The sequence below is a fragment of the Thamnophis elegans genome, chromosome 3, assembly GCF_009769535.1.
Source record: "Thamnophis elegans isolate rThaEle1 chromosome 3, rThaEle1.pri, whole genome shotgun sequence".
Taxonomy (NCBI): Eukaryota; Metazoa; Chordata; class Lepidosauria; order Squamata; family Colubridae; genus Thamnophis; species Thamnophis elegans.
In genome coordinates this window covers 86,842,507-86,866,864 of record NC_045543.1, presented here as the reverse complement: position 1 = coordinate 86,866,864, position 24,358 = coordinate 86,842,507, and the positions used below count along the sequence as shown (strand labels likewise).

Sequence of the window (24,358 nt, the reverse complement as noted above, 5' to 3'; positions counted from 1 at the left end):
GTTGTCCCATTCTTCTTTTGCCCTCAATCTTTCCCAGCACTAGGCTCATCTCCAGTGTGTCCTTCCTTCTCATTCAGTGGCCTTCAAAACAACAGCCAGGGTTGATCTCATATGCAAGAATCTATGAACACAGTGTAACTTCTGCACGACTCTGGTCAGGGAACAATTAAAAAATGGCTACCACCCTTCTCCACTAGTTCTTAAAAGCATCAAGTCCCATCATATTCATATTCATATTCATATTCATATTCATATTCATATTCATATTCGTATTCGTATTCGTATTCGTATTCGTATTCGTATTCGTATTCGTATTCATATTCATATTCATATTCATATTCATATTCATATTCATATTCATATATATGTGTGTATGTGTATCTATATCTATATATATATATATGTATGTGTGTGTGTGTGTGTATGTGTATGTATGTATGTATGTATGTATGTATGTATGTTTGTATGTATGTATGTATGTATATATGTATGTATGGAGTTGCGGCCAGATATTCTGATCCATGTCTCTAACTCATGAGGTTTACACAAAACAAGGTCTAATAAATCCTTTCTTTTGTCCCATTAGAGGCTTTGCTATTTTTCCTATTACTTAAAATGAATTTTCCCCAGGGAACCATTGTAAAATATGTTCCCTTGCTAAAATACCAAGCATAATGCAACTTATTATTTTCTCCTTTTTAAAATCTTATATCCAGCATTTCCACTTCAAAAATATCCAAAGATGCATTTTGCAAATTATACAAATGGTTATATGTGTTTTGCTTAATTCATAAATGCAATCAATCTCCTTTATATCATACTTTTAAATGTTATTTTCAGGAAACTTGATTTAATTTCTAACAGAAAGGATAATATTAATAAACAATAAAATAAAGTCTGGTAGTAATTATAAGAGTAACATTCACCACTATAGAGCTTTTGTGAATCATAGTCCACCTCCTCAAATCCATGGAATATACCCTGTTTTCCCGAAAATAAGACCTCCCCAGATAATATGCACAATCGGGCTTCTGAGCGCATGTGCTAAAATAAGTCCTCCCCTGAAAATATTGCAACACAGCAGCTGCCACTAGCCGCTTCCTGCACTTCAAAAATAATAAGACCTCCCAGAAAATAAGGCCAAGTGCTTATTCCAGGATCAAAAGAAAATAAGACCCTGTCTTATTTTCGGGTAAACACTCTAATCATATGGGGAGAATATTGCACAGAATTTGTAGGAAGTTAAGTAGCAAAGTATAAAAGTTGATGTTCCTAACAGAAAAATTGCCTAGTAAAATTTGCACATTACAAAGGACAACCATTGATAACATCACGTTAGAATGTGAATTTTAGAGATCAATCTCCATCTCTAGATATTATGCATTCTAAGGTGGTACAAGTGTCTTTCATTTTTATTCAAACATCTCTCTCATGTGTTAAAAATAGATTATTTTCAGCAAAATAAACCTGAAATGGTTAAACTGCATCTTTTCAGACATTTGATGAGTTCTTCTTCATCATTCATCTCTAGATACTATGCATTCTAAAGTGGTACAAACATTCTTTCATTTATATCCAAACATCTCTTGCTGTTGTACTAAGAGCTTATTGTTGATTAGAATTAGAACAGAATTAGAATAATAAAGTTGGAAGGGACCTTAGGGGTCTTCTAGTCCAACCCTCTGCTCAAGCAGAAAACCCTATACCAATGATGGTGAACCTATAGCATGCGTGCCAGAAGTGGCAAACAGAACTGGGTGGATATGACCTTGTATATGGCCCTCTATGATGGCTAATATTGGACACTATCCCAGGGTCTATGACTATTAATTACAAATTCTTATATTCATGCTTCCTGTACATAGAAGAATATGTTGATAGTCTCTATATCCTTGGCAAAATAATGCTAAAGTAAAATTTGGATATAAGTCAGTTTCTATGAACATAACCTTCATAGAGAATGGGTAATATTTAAAATTTCATACAGGTATTGATTCTAATGCTTCTGGTTATATTATAATTATGATTTCTATAAACAGTATGGTGACTCAATAATGAATTCATTTAAAAATAGATGTAATATTGCAATCACTTCTAGCTTCTAGTAATTTAACTGTGTGAAAGGAAATATATTCCTGTTCATGATTGTTGGACTAACTGCTGTTCTTGAATTTACTGGTAATTTTTATAAATGATAATGTTTTCACATATCTGTATTTATTAAACAAAACAAAAATATGCACAATACTTTCATTTTCTCCCCTTTTTGTTAATTTGTTATTTCATTCAATCTTTTTTCCACCCAAAACTGCAGTAGGTATTGATTTGGCAGTTGTTGTTTTTTTGCAAATATATATACAGAAGAAAGTTGGAGAGGGATTTAATATCATGTATTGATTGAAATCTGTTTAGATAGGTGTTTTTGATTGTGAAGTATTGCAAAATCCACTTTTTGGGAAATACCATTGCTTCTTTGCATTAAAAAATATCTGGAATTTACCTATTAGTAATTATTCAGTAATGATTTCATGTCTGTTTTATATTTCAAGCAAGCAGTACAAAAAAGCCCCACTTAGAGAATTATTGTGTCTGTTCTTAATGTGGGCATCTTTTTATCAAAACAATCCTTGAACAATGCCAAATGCACTCACATGCATACAATGTAGGTGCAGTGATTGACTTATATGGCACCCATCAGTGTTGATTCTTAGCAGCCATATAGATAGATTTTCTTCATGTTAAACTGTTCCTAGCCTGACTTTTCAGGGCTTTTAACAGCACACCCATTGCTACTGTAACTGAGTCCATCTGCCTTATTGCTGGTCATCTATTTCTTTTTCCTTTTATCTTTCCCAACAGTAAAGTTTTCTACAGAGAACTGACTCTTCAAATAATATGTCTAAAGTAGAGTAATTTGACCCAGGTCATTTGAAGCTCAAGTGACAGTTCATGGTTGATTTGTTCAATGATTTTAGAGTATTTCTTTTGCAGGATCCAGTCTCTTTTGGACACCAGAATCCAAGATTTAATTTTTTAAGCTTTCGGACTCATGATGGACCCCATCCTCAGGGAACTTCTTCTTACCAGAATGTGTTCTGGTGAGAGAGAGGTTCTCCGAGGATGGGCTCCATCATGAGTCCGAAAGTTCAAAAGACCAAACCTCTAGTCCCAGTGACCAACCCAGATTGAATCCTGCAACTTTATTGTGGGGCATGAATATTTGCCTTCATTTGTGAACATTTGTTTTCTTGGATGATTCTGTGTATATGTGTGTGCATGTTGTTGTGTTTGTGTTCATATATAAGTTAAAACTTTACGGGCAGATAACTGTTGTTCTTGCCATCAACAGTAGCTAGTAACCTCTCAGACATTTATGAATTTTTTCCTCAAAGTTAGTTTAGAAAAAGGAACACAGGAAGAGTCAGAAAATCCAATAAATTGCACCATGGTAATCTAATGTAACTGACAAATCAAAAAATTCAGCTCAGTAATGGCAATTGTAATAGACTCAAAGCAAACAATGTGAGACATGATCAAAGAAAGATAAATTCAATTCTGGTGTTTGCAATGTTCTGTTTTAGTTGTTATTTTTAGAAGTCCTTCTTTTAAATGTAGAAGCCTGAAGCATGATATTTTTTGCCCAACAGATAATTGTGATGATCAACTAGTGTCAGCCTTGTCCCAGTCATCATTCAGCAGCTCATCAGAACTGTCCAGTAGTCACAGTCCAGGATTTGCAAGGCTTAATCGAAGAGACGGTAAGTGTTCCCTTGGTTATTCTTCTTAATTTCAGAAAGTTTACAAAAGAGATTTATGAAATCAAATGAATTGTAAGTTAAATTAAAATGCCAAAATAGAAGCAAGCCTTTATCAATACTGTGATGTATTTGGTGGAATAGAAAAGCCCTCAGAAGCCATAACCATCTCGCTTAAACTCAGATGGGAGATAATCTGCATTCTCTATTTCAAATTTTACTGGAAATGCTTCATTATCACAGATTTAGAGTCTCAGTTTGCAGTCAATGTTATCCAATTTGGTTCACTGAGCTGTGTGTCCTATTTTACAGGCACAGCGATTATAAACAGTGGTAAAAGGCAAATGTTTTCGCTCTGACAAGTGAGCACCAGAAAAGGGAAATCAAGGGAAACCAATGGTTATGAAGGGCACAGATCTGGGAGTGGGAAAAGGCAGGCTGTTTGAGTCTCTCTCAGATTATTTCACGGAGATATCTCTGCAAGGCATCTTCTTTTCTATCGAGGACGAGGATTTCCTGACCACTCAACTTTTTAGGATGTTTGTTAATACATGCAATTTGTTGTGCACACAAATTAAATTGCAATGAAGTCTGGTAAGTATCAGTAGCTGATTCTCCGTTGCAGTTCTCTAGCCAATCAGAACGGAAACATCACACAGTCAGCAGCTGCCCTTGAAGCTGAGTTGGAAGTTACCAGTGGTTCAAAATGCAGAACCTGCTCGCTGATGGATGAGAGCTGTTATAGCAGGATAACAGCATGCTAAGGAGGCCGTGTTGGCTGTGGAACCACCTAGCAGATATGCCTTCCAGCCTATTTGGCACACTAATTAGAATAACATGGGGTACATTGTGAAATGCTTTGCCAAAGTTATGTTCCCATAATCTATTCAGAAAATTATTCAGTCAAAAAAAAAAAAGGAAATGAGATTAGTCTGAGAAATTTCTCTCAGGTTTCAATTTGGCTCCTTCATTCTGCTCTTGACAACTGTTGGTGAAATACATATCCTCTTCTCAGAGAAGACTTGAGCCGATAAGAGCTTTGCTGATATTTTATGTAAGTGTTGCTCTCAGCAAAAAAGATTGATTCCATTTAAAACAGGAATTTTGCTATTCAGATGGTGGTCAACAACAGGCTTAGATTTAATAGGCTTTTAAATTAATCTGCGAGATAGGAAAAAATCTTGAACAAGCAAAAATTGATGCTTTTTTTAACAAATCAAAGGTCTTTGCAAATTCTCTCATGTACTATGACAGGTATCACATACTTTTTAGAACTGAGAAATGCTACAAAGATTTATAATACATTTGCCTAGTTAGAATAGTGTGTTTGGTGGTGGTGGTGGTAGAGAAAGCTGATAAGATAAAAGCAGAGGCAGATTGATGACAAAATATGGCACTGTAACTGCAGGTACTGAATTTCAAAGACTCTCAAGAGAGAGAGAGAAAAAAAAGATTGCAAAAAAGACTGAGAACTGGGGAACGATAAAATGAAAGCAACTCATCCTAATTTCTAACTCATTAGAAGAGTGTCCAATTTTATACATCAACCAAAGTATCATTTCCAAATTATGGTAAGCAATTGTTCTATGTTATTCTAAATGAATCAGGTCTCACCCTGAGTTCTATGTTTAGGGAATTCCAGTTTGAGAACTGGAATAAGTGCAGACAAGCCAATGTAGGTGATCTGGGGGCTAGAAATGAGGGCTAGGAAGAGTGGTTAAACTTGTTGGATAGGTTTTGTCTTCAGAAAAGATGACTAAGCCAATTATGGGAGAACCCTTCACATTTCTGGAAAGATACCACACAGAAGAAAATCAAGATCTGTGTATTATCTCTGAGTACAGAACACATAAGAAATGGTCATACATCTCAGAAAGACACATTCAGATTGAATGTTTGTGGGTGATAGACTTCCTTAAAGCAGAACTAGTTACCAAGGAAAGTGTTTCAGTAGTGGGATTCTACCAGTTCAGACTGGTGAATCTGTTGCTCCAAAGATCAGCTGGGTGCAAACCAGTTTGCTCTGACGAGCAAGAACAATTTGCTTGTTAAAAATTTTATATCATACCTATTTAGTTTTCATTAAAAGATTGTTAAAAAGAACTCTGCTTGGAAGGTCAGAATTGGAGAAAGAATAACTTTGGGTTCAGGCAGATTCAAAAGATTTGGCAATTATTCTCATTGGGCAGTAGGAAAGTCTGTTTCTTTCAAATTAGGGTCTACTCTGATATTCAAAATCAAAATAAAAAGAATAATTCCAATTCTGCTTGGAGATACACTAATATTTATAATCTTTGGCAGAAACTACTAAAGGGTGAAACCATGTCTTAGTTTGCCCAAATTTTACATGCTTTCTCAAAACCAGAGTATTTCACTAGTATATCAGCATAGAAACCCACGATCTCCACCCAGAACTGAATATTGTTGGAAATATCAAGGTGTTGGTATTAATCATGAAATTGTTTTTAGTACTATTCCAGGTAATATGCTAATATTCTTACCAATTGTGAAGAACAGGTTTTGGAGGGTGATTTTACAAAGGGATGATACTGAACCCATAGATCAACAAAATAGGATTCTATGTAGAGCTGAACTTTGATGTGAGAAGGGAAGAATATTTTATCAAGCATTCATAATCAAGATGCTTGTGATATTATTCATAAAGCTGATTTCATTTAAGATATAATAGTTGTTAAAACTTGACTCAGGGTTAAAAGAATAGATGCTTAGATCAATAGATCAAAAAAAACAGGTGTTGGTATGCCAGTTAATTTAAGTTTAGACAAATCTGTAAGTTTAATTGCAAATATTACTGGCTATCCAGATAATCTGTTGTGATAATCTATATATAAATAAAAATGTAAATGTTTGTTTTTTCAAAATATTAAATCTCCAAAGGTTCTTCACTGCTTGCTTTCAAATTTTGACACAACATTGCATTCAAATACGTGTGTGTTTTATATACCTATATTATATAGATATCATACCTGTGACAGGTAAAAACATGCTTTTTTGAAAACCAGCATACCGTATATACTCGAGTATAGGCCGACCCGAATATAAGCCGAGGCACCTAATTTTACCACAAAAAACTGGAAAAGTTATTGACTCGAGTATAAGCCTAGGGTGGGAAATGCAGCAGCTACCGGTAAATTTCAAAAATAAAAATAGATACCAATAATGTTTTTGAATATTTATTTCAAAGAAAAACAGTAAACTAGCGGTGTATTCAATGAAATACTTCACTCACCTCATGATGCTGATATCCCGCTGTGATGATGATGTCCCGTGCAGCCGCGGGAGCGATGTCCTGCCTCCTATGACACACGGCACAGTGATTCCTATCATTGGATCACTGTACCAGAGGAGGTGGGACATCGCTATGTGGCTGCTTGCCATAACAAGGAGGAGGTGGGACATCGTTGCAGAGCGGCAGGAGGGGGAGGAAGGGGAATCGTAAGACAGTCCTGCATTACATTAGAACGTGAGGAGGGGGGATGGTGCGGTGCGCGCTGCACGGCAAACTGACACAGAGGGAGGGGAAACTCACAGGGGCGCCGGGCCATTCATGAGCGTCACCCAGCGGCATGGCCCCGCCCCTTTTTCTCCTCCATTTCGGGCAAATTTTTCACTGACTCGAGTATAAGCCGAGGCGGCTTTTTTCAGCCCAAAAAGTGGGCTGAAAAACTCAGCTTATACTTGAGTATATACGGTAATCTGTTTTACGTAAAAGCAATACATGCTATACTAAATATTTCACGATTCCATTTCAATATTTCTGATTGCATTGTTATATTGAATTTTCATAGATTTCGATTTATTTTCATTTTGATTTAATTATTTTGTGTGACATTGCCTTGGAATTGAGCTGTGTCGTTTACCATTCATTTCGTGAGTATAGTATATTCGGAACAGTTCAGCCTCTCTCCAGATTCATCCTGACTGTCCCTTTATATGTGAGGCTGGGCTGCGGCCACACCCTTTCCCCTTTCCACCCCTCCTCTGATGAGTTTCAACCATTTCTGCCAAGGGGAGTCGAAGCTCTTCAGCCTCCCCCTTCCCTGTCTCCCCTCCCCTCCCACTGGGCCTTTGTTGTCTGCGACGGGGCGGTGCCTGCGCCATCATTCGCCCATATCCCCCTGCCCTTAAGATGGCCTCCCCCCCACCCAGCCCAGCGGAGCGACTGAGGAGACATAGGCGTAGCATCTCCTCAGCCTGGCTGGCCACTTGCGCTCTCCACCCCCCTCACAGCAAGCCAGCTATGGCCTCACCAAGGCAGCTCTGATGGGGCGGCAGCGGTGGTGTCAGCCTAAGGTGCAGCGGGGCTGGGTGCCCCGTGAGGCGGTGGTTGCAATGGCGTCAGCGTCTCTGGATGGGCTGTGGCTCGCAGGGGCTGCCTCACATCGGTGTCGCCAGGAGCGGCTCATTCCTCCTCCTCCTCCTGCTCTTTAGCGGACACCAGCCACCTCCTCTCGCCACTGCCGCTGAGGGAAGCCGGGTCAGGAGCGGCAGCCACCTCCTCCTCCTCCCCTCCTCACCCCGGCTGGGCCGGTGCCTAAGGGAGGCATCATCATCATCGGTGGCGGCATCAGACCTTCCTCCTGCTGGCCCCAATGCAGCAGCAGCCTGACTCAGCGGTGGAGTCACGGGAGAGGAAGAAGATCGCGCAGCCCACGATGCTGCCTCAGCAGGCCGGCAGCAGCAGCAGTGGAAGCGCCAGCTTGGAGGACTTCCCGCCTGGTCTGCTGGCCCAGCCGATGCCACCTCCCCTGGCCTCCACCGTCACCTCTGTCTTGGTCTTCTCCTGCCCTCCTGGGGCACCTCTGCCAAAGAGCCTGGCACTGCTCTTGCAGGGAGAAGAAGGCATCAGGGGTCTGGCGGGCATCCAGTTGAAGAAGAAGAGCGGCTTCCAGATCTTCAGCATGACCCCAGCACTGATCTTGGCCAGCCTCAGCTCCAACAACAGCATCGCCGAAAACATGGAGAGCTATGATGACCTAGACGAGTCACACAGCGAGGACTCCTCCTCCTCCGAGATCTTGGACGTCTCGCTCTCCCGGGCCACCAACTTGGGGGAGCCCAAGCACAGCTCCGAGGAGATGCTCAACAACTTCCATGAGGCCAGCAGCCCCGGTGCTGTCTCCCCAACCAGCCTCACCCGGCCCAGCAGCCAATGGCAGTGCCCACCCACTGCCGCACCATGCTCACGGGGAACACCCCTAGCCTCCCTGCCATTCTGGGGTGCCCCCACCCATGTCAGGAGGGGCCCCATCCAGCCTGTCATTCTGGAGGCTGCCTGTCATGGGGAGCTTGGAGGGGAACATCCTCCGTGGTGGCTCTTGCAGTGGCCCCTGTGTCTTACTTCCATGCAGGGGCACCTCTGCCAGGGGAGCCGTGGCTGGTGTAGCAAGTGGCAGGACCCTCCAGGTGGGCAAGACCCTCATGAACCTTGCCGCTGCTGGCAACGGCGTGACACTGCCCAGAGGGAACCACCCTGGGAATGTTTCTTTCTTCGCATGCTGTTGGTAAATGTGCCCAGTCCAACATCTTTCCAGCAATTGAAAATTGTTTCTCACATGAACAATTATATGTTGCATATTCTAGAGTTGGCCAACCAGACAATCTCTATATCTGCACAGACAATGGAACAACAAAAAATATTGTATACCCACAAGCATTGTGAAATGAAACGTATTAGAAACTTGCGCTTTCTCTTTTCTTTCTTTTCCATTTAATCAGACTGGGCCACAGCAACGTGTGGCCAATACAGCTAGTATAATATAAAATTAATGAAAGGATAATAGAAATATGGAAGATAGTGCCTTGTATACAAATTGATGAGGTGAGTTGCTTAGAACAAAGCAATTTGCCGTGTTAAGGAAACTTAACATAAGATTTAAAACCATGATCAAATTCCAGATTTTTTCTTTATTATTAGTTGTAGTTTAACAATGGAAATATTTAGTTTTAATGTCATACATTTTGAATGAATGACGAAAATCATGATAAAACAGTTCCTTAACTTTCATAGCAATCTTTATGTAAGTGATCATAAAATATTTGAAAATAACTTAATAAGTATTCTAGATAATACATTATGATGAGAAATATGAAAATTGATAGCTCCTTTTCCCATAACAATATTACACCTGCTAAGGCCTCCTCTCAATTCTTTTTTAATTCATGATATTGCTTTTGATACTGTACTCTGTTTTCACAAAACAGTTTCCTTCTCAATTTTGGAAGAAAATGTCTAGGAAAACATTCGAACAATTTAAGCATACGCATGAAAAAAGTGAAAACTACAAAGTAGAAAATCACAGATTGGATCTAGACTCACTCATTTAAAGTAGATCTTCTTGGATGTAATAAAATTGCTACTGAGCCTTTAAGTACTACCTACAAAAACTACCCATTATTCACTGTAACTTATTGATTCTTTCACTTCTTCACAGCTTCAAGTAGGAAACAAACAACTTTAATTTCTGACCAACTTTTCGAGCAGGTGAGAAGTACAAACTTAAACTTTAAACATAAAGCAAAGTGAAGGGACCATAAAGAAAAAAAAAACGTGTGCTATTAAGTGAAAATTGAATCTATTTTCTCTATACCCAAGTCAAGAACTGTTAGTTTAACTTTGTTCAGGGAAAAGTAATACAAAAAATAGTGTTGAGAAGTCCCAGAAAGAGACAGTTCTGCAAGATGAAATTAATTTATTTGATAAAGTTTGCTGAACCATAAACTCATCCCAAAAGTTTGTCTCAATCAAACTTTCAGACAAGTTTCACAAGCCCTACAAAGGTATATTTAGCATACAACAGGAAATTGAATTGTTTTCATTGAAAGACTTCAAGGTAGAAGTGAAATAATAGAAAGTGGCCAATAAATTTAAATCAATGAAATAAATAAATAAACCGAAAGTTAGATGACATAAAATTGCAGACCTAACAGAAACCTTGGAATTGTGAAGTCCCTGTTCAATTATTAATTTAGTACATGGTATACAGACACAGCAATGTGCAATATCTCAGTTAAAAATGTCTAGGCAGCCAAAATCACAAAATTCTGACATTCAAATATAGTTTTAAACAGAAATAGTTAATGTAAAATTGAATTTAGGTCAATCACTGGGACTAAGGGTTTACTTTTTCAAGCTTTCAGACTCATGCTGGAGGCCATCTTCAGATAATTTCTCTACTGGAATAGATGGGCTGTTCTGTGAGTTGTGTTTATATGGTACTTTCCTATTGGCTGATTGGTGCATTGATGGCTGGCGGTTGGCAGTTGTATTTGATAAGCTGATAGTAATTCAGTACTCCTGATAACTGATAACTGTGATGGCACAGTAGACCAATTTTTTGCCCTCTCCAGGCTCCAGAGGCTTTCTGGACAATCCGGACATTCAGGAATGGACTTCCGGGTTGCTCTTGGGTTGCTTTTCTCCCTCCGGAAGCTTCAGATTGGAAGCAAGCACGCTGGAGCTGACAAGGCAATGCCTTGTGTGCTCTCAGAAATGGCTCCTTGTGCCACCCGTGACAATTGTGGCATAGATTCGCCATCACAGTAATAGTCCAATGTTTTTCAACCTTGGCAACTTGAAGATGTCAAGGCTTCAAGTCCCAGAATTATGAGAGTTGAAGTCTGGACATCTTCAAGTAGCCTAGGTTAAGAAACACTGTAATAGTTCATTAATAGTAATCTTCCATGTCTCTTGTCTGAAATCATATATCAACAGTTCATTGTTTTATTAAAAAATATCTTTTAAGGTATAAGGTAATGTACATTTCAATGCTTTTAACCATGTATTTTCCTATTGTTCCATCAATGTGTTATGTCCGAAGTTCATAGCTCATTTTATCAGTCTTTCAATTGTTCTTCCATTTCAAATCTCAGTAAAATTGAATTGCAAGATAGATTCATCATTTCTACATAGTTTAACTTTGAAGATATGTTTTCTACCATTCAATTCAATTCTAAATGTTCTATTATCCACATTAAATCTTTCTCTTAATTGTGCATATGAAAACCCTTGAAAACTAAATGTCTCTGCTCTCTTGATTTCATCTTACATTCTCTATGTTCCTCTTGCATCAACTCACAGTAATTTAACCATTTTCCCTGCAGTTTCTTTCCTGCAAAATACTTCTTGTGATGAGATCCATGAAAGCATTTTGAGCACAGTTGGGTTTATATCTATTCCATAGTCTCAATATGTCACTTCTAATATAATGATTCTTAATATTTATATTAATTTAATAGAAAACCATGCCACCCAAGCTTCAGATCATGCCCTTCTAATTCTAAAATTCTTTTCCAGCAATCATTTAGTTGAATCATGAAAGATTATATGATAAAGAAACAGAAGGATCATAGAGAAAAGAGAAGCTGAAACATCAGAAAGAATTGTTAAAAATACAGTACTTTGCTTGTAGTTATGATTTCAACAAAAAGCCTCTGATAATTCTTCTGCATTGAAAAGTTATTTTTTCCATTAGGGCCTTTGCTGCTTAAAGCAAGTAGAAAATATTTGATTCCCAAATTGTAGTAGAGAAAAAGAATGGAGAAAACCAAAGAAACCACATGCCACTGCCTTCCATAGCATTTTAATATCTTTATGCAGAAGTTCTAAATTTGGTTTCTTAGCTAATTCAGCTGGTACAAATGTCACTGATATAAAAAGTCCCCATGAACTGTCATTAAGAGATCCATGACTAAGTCTCATGATTATGTTTTTCATTTTTCAACTGTTAATAGCTATCAAGAAACTAGCCATTCAGGATTAGAAAAAGGGTGGATTTAGCAACCTATTTTGGGGCTTAGTCATATTTAAATCTCCACAATCCCATGTAAATGTATTTTCCTTCCAAATATAGAGATTCAAACATGGGCAACTGGAAGAGTTTAGAATGTCATTGAGATATTTCTGCGACTTTAATTTGCCACAGGTTCAAATTTTTCAAAAATCACACATGGAGCTATCAAAGACTACCCCATTTTCATAGCTCAATAGAGAATCTAAGCATATTTCCATGAAAAAGATTTCAAAAGGCTTATTTTTATAAAAGTATAGTATAAGGAGATTAATCATATGTATGTGGAGAGTTTTCCCTCCTTCTATGCACAATAATGGAGTTTTACCTATTTATTTATTTGTGAGTAATGTAGAGACTGAGTTGTATGCAATATTCTTTAATTTAATTGTTTCTGACTGTGGAATGAATAGTTGTCTTGAATGTTTTTGTAGTAAACAATCTCACATTAAAGTTAGGTAGAAATTTATGGGGGGGGGAAATGATTTTCAGAGATATACAGGCAGTTTGTAACCTGTTGAACTTCTGTGGAATGAGAATATTTCACAATTTGATCATATTTTCTGGCAAGGTTTCAGATTGGTCAGTTTATGTTAATTTTGTGAGTGGCTTCTGTATGGTCAAAATGGAAATCAGGGAAACATTTACCTATTATCTAGGCACTGCATAGTTTGTTCCTTTCCAAAACAAAGACCAATTTATCTCATTTGAAACAAGGTAAAAGAGAAACATATTATGAATTTTAAGTACAGGGTATCTGAGGAGCTTTCTCTTCACAATTGTGCCAGTGGCAGAGGCCTGCTATGGATCCCATATGCTAAGATATTGAAGCAGGAAGGATCAAAGAAAAAAGCCTTTTCTGCTTCAGCCAGATCCCTGTGGAACATTCTTCCACCGGAGATGAGTACTGTCCCCTCCATTTGGCCTTCTGAAGGGTATCAGACCTCGCTTTGCCAGTTGGCCTGGGGCTGAGAGGGGGCCACTCACCACTGGAAGTGGCTGACAGGGGGAAAAGATCTCATCCACATTCCATCCATCTCTTGGCTCTTGTAGGCAAGGTTTTTGCACAGTTTTTAATAATATTTTAAGGTGGCTCATTTTAATCTTTGAATTATTTTTTTACTTTTCTATAATTTGTAGGCCACCAGAATCACCTTATAGGGGAGATGGCTGACAAAGAAAATTAATTAATTAATTTAGTGCTGTTTGGATCCTGTTCCTTTAGTGTATTTATTATTTTAAGAACGAAGGTATATCAGATAAGAAACAAAGAGAGCTACAAAATATCATCATGGCCAAGCTGCCATGTATATTTCTTCTTTTTATAGATGAAATTGTTGTGATTATTCACAGAAGCTATTTCTCTTAGTTAGACTCAGAATTTTTATTATTAATAATAATAAAGTTTGCCCTTTCTAAGGTACTGGGGACGTGAACACTGAACCTTTAATAATATAAGCCCTATGCCAGTTGACTGATCAACTCTGGGATGATTTATTGTACTGTCTCATTATGAGACAGCAGCTGCTCCTATTGCTTTGATATTAAGCCTTAAGGAAATATTAGGTGGTGGCAATTTCATAAACTCAAAGTGCATGTTGTACTTCTGAGATGAAATGGTCAGAAGCCTTAGGAACACTTCAACACTGCTCTCTAAATTCGACCTTGAAAAAAGAGGCAGTCTTGTGAAGATAAATGTGTAAAAGAAATTTAAGAAGATCTGAGAAAATAAATGGTACAGTGATTCCTTCTTTTCATGAGCCTGCTTACTAGTCTTCTTAAAATGATTGACTTGTTTACGTAAAGGACAGTTTTGTTTCTAGGAGGAGAGTATCTGTGTGCTAGACAGATTCCCTCAAGCAACTTGACAGAGAATCATGGAAGGAGTAGTTGGAAACCTGAAAGCTCCAAGATTAGGAAGGGTTGACAAAATAAATATTTGTGCTTATTTGTTTTTGAACTACATAGTTGCCTCTTCCTTTAGGAAATAATATGGTTGACCTTGAGGTTTTCAGTTCAGTGGTCTGCACATGACTCCAGCCATTACTCTACGCTTCCCAGGCACTGATTTTAATATTTCTCCCAACAACTATCCCAGTGTATAGTAGCATTATTGCAACTGAGATTGAACATATTTTGAACATATTACCCATTTCAGGACCCCGGGGCTCATGTTATGCCCATCAGATGACTTTTTGACATTGTCAACCTGTAATAGAGATTCAAGCTAAAACAAAGAGATTCAATAATAAAGAGCAGAACATTGAGTCTTTTTATATATTTTTCCTCAAACTTCATTTATAAAAACATGACCATGATGACTCTCTAAGTTTGAAATGGTAGGGGCAGGGGTGGGATTCAGCCAGTTCAGACCGGTTCAGGTGAACCAGATGTTAATTTTAATCTGATTCGCCAAGTTGGTAGTTCTGATGATCGTGGTGCAGGAAGCCGACTAGGCCATGCCCTCATGACCACGCCCACCCAGCAACCAGGCAGAGAACCAGTTGCTAAAATTTTTCAATCCCTCCCCTCAATAGGGGGAGGGACCTTGGAGACAGGAAGAAGAGCTGTGTCTAGACAATATCTGACAAATAAAATCCAGTTCAAAAGGAGGGATGGGGATGAGGGTGATGAAAATATTTCAAAAGAATCCCTGATTTTGAGTGAGTAAAATTAAGGGGCCAGAAGATGCTTTCAGATTTGCAAGATTATGTTACTGCTACCTTACAATAAAAGTAGCATGATGGTTGATGCTTGTTTTCTGGATTGTCTAGAAGGGCTGACAATGCCAGATCAGAACCGCATGATATGCCTTTGAATAGTAACATTAATTTTTACAAATTTTTATTTTTGCAAAACATCAGGAATTGGTAGCATTCCCCTTTTTTGCTTTTTGGTAAATGAGATCTGCAGAAATATGAACATGAGGTAAGCATTATGTTTTTTTTACAGTATGTTTTGCAATTTCAGTCTTGCTAAATGCTGTCCATTAAAAAAAAATCTCCTTTAACTAAGGGGCTATAATGATCTGTGAAAAATTACTTACATATACAGTACATAAGCTTATATGGTTTTCAAATGTAAAACAGTGAAACATAGTTTGGTAGCATAATGATACATAACACAGATATAGATCCTAAAAAAAATTTCATTTTGTTTTTAAGTTGGTCGTTTTAAGTTCACATTAGGGATGGGTTCCGGCTTCTGTAACTGCCAGTTCACTCAGGGATGTGCTTTGCATATGCAGCGCTTGATGCAAGCTATGTGCACTTGTGCAGTACTTAAAAAAATGCTTCTGCGCATCCACAGAAGGAAAAAACAAGATGGTGGCAGCTATGGTACCGCTGATAGAACCAGTTCGGGAGTGTGGCCGGCCAAGTTACTACCTAATTGGCCAAACCAGTCCGAACCGGTAGGAACTCTCTCTGCTTCACATACATGATACATTGAGAAATTATAAATAGGAGGTTGTATAAGTAACCTGCACTATGAGAAAGCAATTTATTGGGGCTATAGGGGTGGGGGGGAGAAGGTGGCTTACTATGGAAGAAGCAATGTCATTTTATTTTATTTTTCTTTTCTTTTCTTTTTTTGCTACTTGTGGAAAGTTCAGTGAAATATTAGGGATTAAAGAAAAACATTTTTATTCCCCCCCCCCCAATGTGCTACATATATGAAAAATGTAACTCCTCAAAATAGAAACCTTCCTGACCAGGGAAATCAAGATAATTGTGATTGTGCTTACAAGCACCAATCGTACATAAGTTTGGCACAATCGCATTTTCTGTTATACTTTTAATATGATCCATCAATACAGTGACTCCAACAAAATTCGTATTATTGCCTATGGCCATCTAAAATTGGTTGCCCAGAAGTGCATTCTATTTATCCCATTTCTCCTCTCTTGAGCTTCTTGCTTTAATGTATTTCCTTAGCCAGGAGGGTTCCTTTATTAATACCATTGTAATGTGCTATATCAACTAGAATCCATGAATTCTGATCCATGGGGCATCCAACAAGGTTGCAGTTCCTCTGGGTTTGAAGGGAAATTTATGATCTATGTTAAAACTTAGTGGCACTAATGGGAATTTTGAAATATGTCATTGCTCATGCCCAAAATATACAATGTAAAGTCAGAGATATCTTCATTTCACTGAAAGCTTTCCACATTTATAAGATGATTCCAAATGATCATATAGGAATATAGTCTAAAATGAAAAGTCTAAATATTTTGTTGATTTTAGAGGCGAGATGAGAGCTCAGTGGAATTATGCACAAGTAGCTTCTTATTAAAAGGGATGCGATGGCTCAGTGGCTAAGATGCTGAGCTTGTCGATCAGAAAGGTCGGCAGTTCGACAGTTTGAATCCCTAGTACCGCATAATGGAGTGAGCTCCCGTTACTTGTCTCAGCATCTGCCAACCTAGCAATTCGAAAGCATGTAAAAATGCAAGTAGAAAAATAGGGACCACCTTTGGTGGGAAGGTAACAGTGTTCTGTGCACCTTCAGTGTTTAGTCATGCCAGCCACATGACCATGGAGACATCTTCAGACAGTGCTGGCTCTTCGGCTCTGTTTCACAGAGATGAGCACCGACCCCTAGAATTGGGAATGACTAGCACTTATGTGTGAGGGGAACCTTTACCTTACCTTTAGTTCCTTATTATGAATTGATATATTTGATTTTCCTGACAGTTCAAGGGAAATTCTATACAGGTATTACAACAGTTCATTTAGTGATTGTTCAATGTTATGAAGGCACTGGATTTATGACCATTTTGCACAATTATGACCATTGTAGCACACACCCCCATCATGGTCACATGATAAAAATTCAGATGCTTGGCAACTGACTCATATGTAGGGCAATTGCACTGTCTCGGGATCATGTGATCACCTTTTGTGTCCTTCTGCCAAGCAATGGGAAAGCCAGATTCTTTAATGAGTGTGGCATGAAAGATCATAAAATGGGGCAAAATCCATTTAACAACTGTCTCACTTAGCAACAGAAGCACAGGCTCATTTGTAGTCATAAGATGAGGACTACCTGTAATTATCATGTAGTTGTCATATTTCTCATTGTGTTTTAGGTGATTCTGATCTAGCTGTGTTATGAGCTCATAGAAAGAATCTTATATTTGACCTTTTTTTTTTTGCTATTGCTACTCGTTTGAGGAAATAAATATGTATTTTCAGCTATTAAATTCCAATAAAGTTTCTGTTTTGAAATTACCCTTCAAATGGGAAAGGTTCAGTTTGCAATAAAAATAATAAAATAGCAGAATATAGTCGCTTTGGTGTGGTTCCTAACTCCCACCCAACTCAATATTCAACAAGGCAAACCAGTGATGGGATTCAGCCAGTTCGCATCACTTTGGGAGAACCGGTTGGTAACTTTCTAAGCAGTTTGGTGAACTGGTTGTTGGAAGAAATCATTAGGGCAGAGAACCGGTTGTTAATTTATTTGAATCCCACCACTGAGACAAACATACACATTGTCAGAATGTAAAGGATTGGGAATGGTAGTGTTAAACATTTTATAGCATTTACGTTTAAACAAATAGAAGCTGCCCTTATGTTCCATGTAACACTCCATTATGATAATAGCTGTTTCATGGTAATGTTATCATCTGGAAATATTAGTCAATTCCATATGGATACTGGCATCCACAGAGCTTTGATACAGACAGCCAAACACCGAGTTAGTAGACAAAAATAATTGGATTCTATCTGAATAATACCCAGAATATGGAAATATTATTATTCTCTTTTTAATCTTTTTTCTAGATTTGGAATGAAATGTGTACTATAGTATAGCATATATATTTCATCCTCACCACCTTGAAAAGGTTATAAACAAAGAAAAATAAAAGAAAGATTTTTAAAAAGGGCATATAAAAATAACACCCAGAGTACAGTAAACATGGGATCTAAAATATAATGGAGATTGCAGTTGTATAAAACATGAATTACTTATGAAATATATATTATATTGTGTTGCTTTTTTAAAAGAAAAACTGAGAATTGTTATTGAGGTCTAGACAAAAAAATACATAGTAACAGCCATGGTTAAAATTGTATTAATCACTGTAAAAATTTAAAATGTATAATAAATTGAATCAATACTAGGTGGAATATCCTATGAAGTTAAAATATACTGTAGTCAGAAAAAAATTCAAAGTTTGGATGATATATAAATCCATGTTAAATTATAGTGAAAAAATTGTTTCTAGTTGGAATTGAATTCTACACCAGATTTACTTTTAAAATGCAAAGTTTGGATATTAAAATATACCGTAATATTCCTACAACTTGGTTAGTCAACTCTACCAAAGAAGGAGCAAAACAGCCTGTCTAGTGAGAAACAATAAAATCCTTGCTGAAGTTAATTTATGCAAACCTAATTCAGTTTATACTTTGAAAGAGATGTTTCAATCCATATAAAAATTCTTTTGAAAGATGTAATAACTACATTTGTTAGTGACTGGAAACCCTTTAGGGAGTTTTGCTGAAAACAGGAAAAAAAATGAACTTGGACCTATTGGATTGATTATTAGAAAGTAATAATATTGAAAGAAGGGAGCCAGGATGTAACCTTAGAAAGAGAAGATAAATTATAAATGCATTGATGAGTGTTCTAAAGAAGTTTGGAAGCTACTTCTTTGAATCTTGTTTCTTTTTCTTTTCTTTTTTCTTTCTTTCTCTCTCCTACCTTGTACTTTTTGCAGTTTTGATTTTTTTACGTTTACTCTTCACTTCACTTTCTTTTTTCTTTAAATTTTCATTGTTTTTACTTTGCAAAAAAAACTTATCTAATACAAAATTAGTTTTAAAAATTCTTTGAAAGATGTTTAGGGCTGCCAAAGGACATGAGCTCCACACTTTCAAATCACCTATTTCAAATAGATAGCATGTAAGTTTAACTGGTAAAGACATTCACATTCAGTGATGTTTTTTTTTAAAAAAAAAGGTGATTTCCAATATTTTTGAGGTATAGTATATAGCCAGTTTATCTAGGTACCAGGCTGGACAGTGGGAGACTGTGAGTTCTAGTTCCTGCTTAGCCATGAAACTCAGCTGTGTTACCTTGGGCCAGTTACTCTCTCTCAGTCTCATAGGATTGCTGTGGTGGAGAAAATAGTAGGAGAACGGTATATTGGATATGTTTGATACTTTGAGTTGTTTGTAAAAGAAATAAAGGTGGGAAATAATAATACACAAACAAACAAAGAATTTTGGATTTTTGTGAATTGAGGTGTTATCTCTAACTCCAAATATGCTAGAAAAAAATAGTATTTTGTTGCTACGCTATGAACCAAGTTTAGATTTCAAACATTTGGCCAGAGAAATTCCACATAGAACTGATGTCAATGTTCCAACCTTGAGATAATAGATTATGGTGGTCAGATCCTTTTCTTAATGAAAAACAATTGCATTCTTCTCACCAGATGGCACGTGCTGTTGCCAAAGCCATGTTTAAGCCATCCATTCTGCAGCAGAAGACAATTTCAGTAGTGGAGTGAAATATGAAAAGGGTTCATTCAGCTCTTTCTAAATCAGAATGGTTAGCTCCCTATTCTTTCTACTTTATTGTGCTCTTCTGATAGAAAACCTGCCCAATTCACAATAGTTTTTATTGCTCTTTGTAATGTTTCCAGAGCTCTGCTCTTTTTATGTACTCTGTCAGCCATTGTTTCATATAGATCCCACTACAATATAGTTACACGATTCTTGTTTGAGTGGGAAAGTCTTCAGGAGTTAAAAAAAAATGCTTTATTAATGTCTCAATTATTCTGTGCACACAAGTAGGACAAGTATTCACATACTGGATCAGGCATGTATAGGTTACATTTTAATTTCTTTGACTATTAAGATGAAGCAAATAGTGTGGTGTTTTTCAATTGAAGGTTATTCAATAATGCTCTTCCAGATATGGAAATATGATATTTATAGAAGGTTAGATCTGACTTTGTGATATATTGTCTGCAAATTATGACACCAAATCTGATATAACAAGATTGCACTGTTTGATATCTTAAATATACTCATAAGGACAATTAGAATCTTTATGCAAAAAAAAAAAAAAAAAAAACACCAAAAAAAAAAAAACACCCACCATCCAAAAATCTTGAAATAACATGAAGCTACAGTTCTCCAAATGTTGGGCAAACTTCAGTAACCAATACAGGTACTTCTCAACTTATGACCACAATTGAACCCCAAATGTATGTTATTAAGTGAAATATTTGTTAAGTGAATTTTTTCCACATTTTATTATCTTTATTGACACAATTGTTAAGTGAGTCATTAACAATTGACTTTGTTTGAAGGTCACAAAAGTGATCATATTATCCCAGGACACTGCAACTGTCATAAATATGAGTCTGTTGCCAACTGTCTGAATTTTGATCACATCACCATGGGGATGCTGCAATGGTCATAAGTGTTAAAAATGGTCATAATAGTAACTTCTTCAGTGATAACTAGATGGTTTGTGGTAAGTTGAGAACTATCGTAGTATAATAAGAAATCATTTAACCATTTTTTTTAAAAAAATTGCAATATTACTCTTCTAACAAAGTATTTGCTAGGATATACAAAAAAATTCAACATGTTAGCAACCCACTCAGCTTAGTACTATCAAATAATCAAGTAATCAGTGGAACTTTGACTACTACTATTCATTCAGGATGGAAATATTGAAAGCACACACAGATTCAACATATAATCCATGGTCGTTACTTTCCTTTCTTGCATTCCATTTAGATTTGTTCTCAGCATTAGTCACAATAGCCAGTGATCAAATAGTCATTTTGTGCAGATGTTTTGATTTTAGCCAATCAAATGTCTAGTTAAAGAACAAGACATCCCAGTTGGGAAAGTCCTGTGATCAGAGTGAGATTCTGGTAGATAGAGGAAATGAAAAATAATCATAGTCATGTTAGTCTATGGAACTATCTGGGAAATATGACCAGTGCAAGCAATAGAAAAGCATGCAGTATGTCAAATTTAGCAGAATTTTAAATAAAGGAAGGCAGAGTTTCTCAACTTTGACAAGATGAAGATGAGTGGACTCCCAGAATTCCTCAGCCATGCCAAGGTTGAGAAACACTGAAGTAAGTCTTTTTTAAAAAATCAGAGAATTGAGGGGGGGGTTAGTACATCTGGTAATTAAAACCAGAGTTCAACAATTTAAAGAGTCTTGAGACAGAATTAGTGGATTCAATGTAGAATCAAAATTAAGTATTGTTGATATGGGATTATATTTGATCTTTAGACACAACATAAATGATTATTTCCTCCAACTCTGGAAATGTAGAAACTTAGCCTGTGCAGGATTTTGGATTTAATTCAGAAGTGCTTTGGAATATATGAGAATGCAAGCACAGAATTAAAGGAATCATACCAATTAAAATGGATTGCTCAAATGAGTCAAAGCTAGATTCTTCATTTGTGCTTCTACACTTTTTTGAAACATTTGATGCAGCCTTCCTGAATCAAAACTGAAATAATATATACCTTTTTAGTTAGCCTGATCAATATTCTGATGAGATAGTATTGGCAGAATACTAAAAGTTTATATATTAGATATGGATACACCCAACCTAGCTAAGAGGCAAACATATAACTGATTTCCTCATTGGATTTTTTTAAAATTCCGAGTGGTAAAAAATTTAATCTGATAGGTAGCAATTTTAAAACCACTGAAGTAATATATATCTGTCTGATGTGATCAATGATAGGACTTTCTCCCTTTCACATGATGTATGAGAGATAATATTATACTTAAATAGTAATCTGTTTATGTATAGTAAACAAAGTGGCTGTTGAGGATCTGATACATAATTGTGGTAATGTAATATTATTGCATAGGATTTAACTCCTTTATAAGACCTATTTATGTTTTCTTTTATTCACCCATATTATTTATCAATTTCTTGTCTTAGTCTTAGTTGCAAGATTATTTGATTTTATAGTTAATTTAATTGATTTTATAGTGAAAAACCAACCATTTATTGTAAAAAAAAATATCTGGAAAGCCAATATAGATAATCAAAGATTTTAGAAAATATTTATATAAAAAATATATGGATGATATTGAAACAGTTTAAAAAAATCAAACGATGGCCATTGCAACGAAGTTAGCAAGTCTTCTATAGATATGCAGTGACCTGCCAGCAAAAAGGACTGGGGCAATGTTTTTAGACCATACTCACTATCTAATGTGCCATTGATTGATTTTGTTTTGAGTAAAAGTTGTGAAAAAGTTTGGATTTAGAAAAACAAAATACAGAGATATTCAATATGTATAATGCAGTAGGGAAAGATTTAGTACATTGTACAGTGGGAAATACAGTTCCTTTATGTATTCTGCATCTTTTATTTAAGCACCTGCATATTGATTTTAATCTATTTGCACACTGGCAGAAATTTTAGTCTTTGGGGAAAACAAATAAACAACTCCAAGATTTTTAATAGCTGATTCACATAATATTTCAAACATTGGATGAACATAAAACTCTATGCTATCCTAAGGGTGTTTTTTTTTAAGTATCTGATCCAAATTAAGATGAAAGTATAAATTAAGCTAGCAGGGGGGAGTTTCAGCAAAACCTCTGAAGCATTTATATTTTCTATATTGGAATGAAATCATTTTATTGTGAGTTGTTCTAAATTTAAAGATTGCCATTTATAGTGAAATATAAAAGAAACTGAAATAATTATTGATTTGTCTGTCATCTGATTTTGCAAGACTATTTTTAATCTTTCCTGCATCCCATGGTTACATTTTAGTGGTGAACAAAAAAAAATCTGTTTTAATTTTCTGACATTTTTATTAAAATATATATTTGGACTGGAAGCTTGGTTGAGGCATGGGAAATTGAACTATATACGAAAGGCTGAGAAAGTGAAGTAGAAATGGATCCATTTACAAAAGAAACTGGCTGAAGTTTTAAAAATTAAAGAAGGAATACAAATGACAAACCAGGTGAATGACTTGGGGGAGGGAAAATGGCTTATTAAAGCTTTGAAGAAATCTGTGTGATGGCTAAAAAGAATGGAAGAGAAATAAAGTTCTATTAAAATATTGGATTTCAATATGTTTTAAGACACACCCCTCCCCAATCAAAGCTGGCACCAGCCAGAGCATTGTGCAAGATTGGACTATGTGGAGAGACCTGCCCCATAGAATTGCCAAAGTCAGACAGGACTGAATGGATAATGTTATTACCATCACATCTTAAGAACTAAAAGAAAGGAATATAAATTTGGTTTATTTAATCATGATTAAAATAAGACATTTTGTTGCAGATTCTGGCAAACTTTTAGAGACTTCTTCTGACACCAGGATTGAAAAGTTGATGTTTTATGGATTTTCTTATAGATAAAGGATAAGATATGGGATGAATATATCTTTTACCTTATAAGGGTTAGGAGTTATTAAATTTGTTTACACTTCTTCTAATCAAGGTTAAAAGTTACTTCTTTATTTTATTTTTGTTATATTCTCTTTTTTTCTCTTTTTCCTTGTACCCTTTCTTCTTTCTTTCTGTTTTTTTTCTCTTTCTCTAACTTTAGTTTGTATTAGTCTTTACTATTGCAATTAAATTCTTACTTAAAATTATATTTGAAAAAATGTTTGGTCCAATTTATTGAGTTATTTACATGAGGTTATTTATGAAAAGAAAGAAAAGCATGAAATCAATTGTAAGATTAGAGCAGATATTTCTTCTGAATCATAAAAATAAGTTTCTCCCTATTAGGTTAAGCCAATTTCTCTTTCCTTCTACTT

The 24,358-nt window shown here is 36.3% G+C and overlaps 1 protein-coding gene across 1 annotated transcript in view; it reads left to right on the top strand.

The window, feature by feature from the left end:
* Positions 1 to 24,358, top strand: part of LOC116506124 (contactin-associated protein-like 4) — a 282,199-nt gene that overhangs the window by 71,161 nt on the left and 186,680 nt on the right. Inside the window, exon 2 of the mRNA XM_032213774.1 lies at positions 3,648 to 3,758. Coding sequence (XP_032069665.1) covers positions 3,648 to 3,758 — 111 coding nt within the window. The remainder of the gene's footprint in view (positions 1 to 3,647; positions 3,759 to 24,358) is intronic.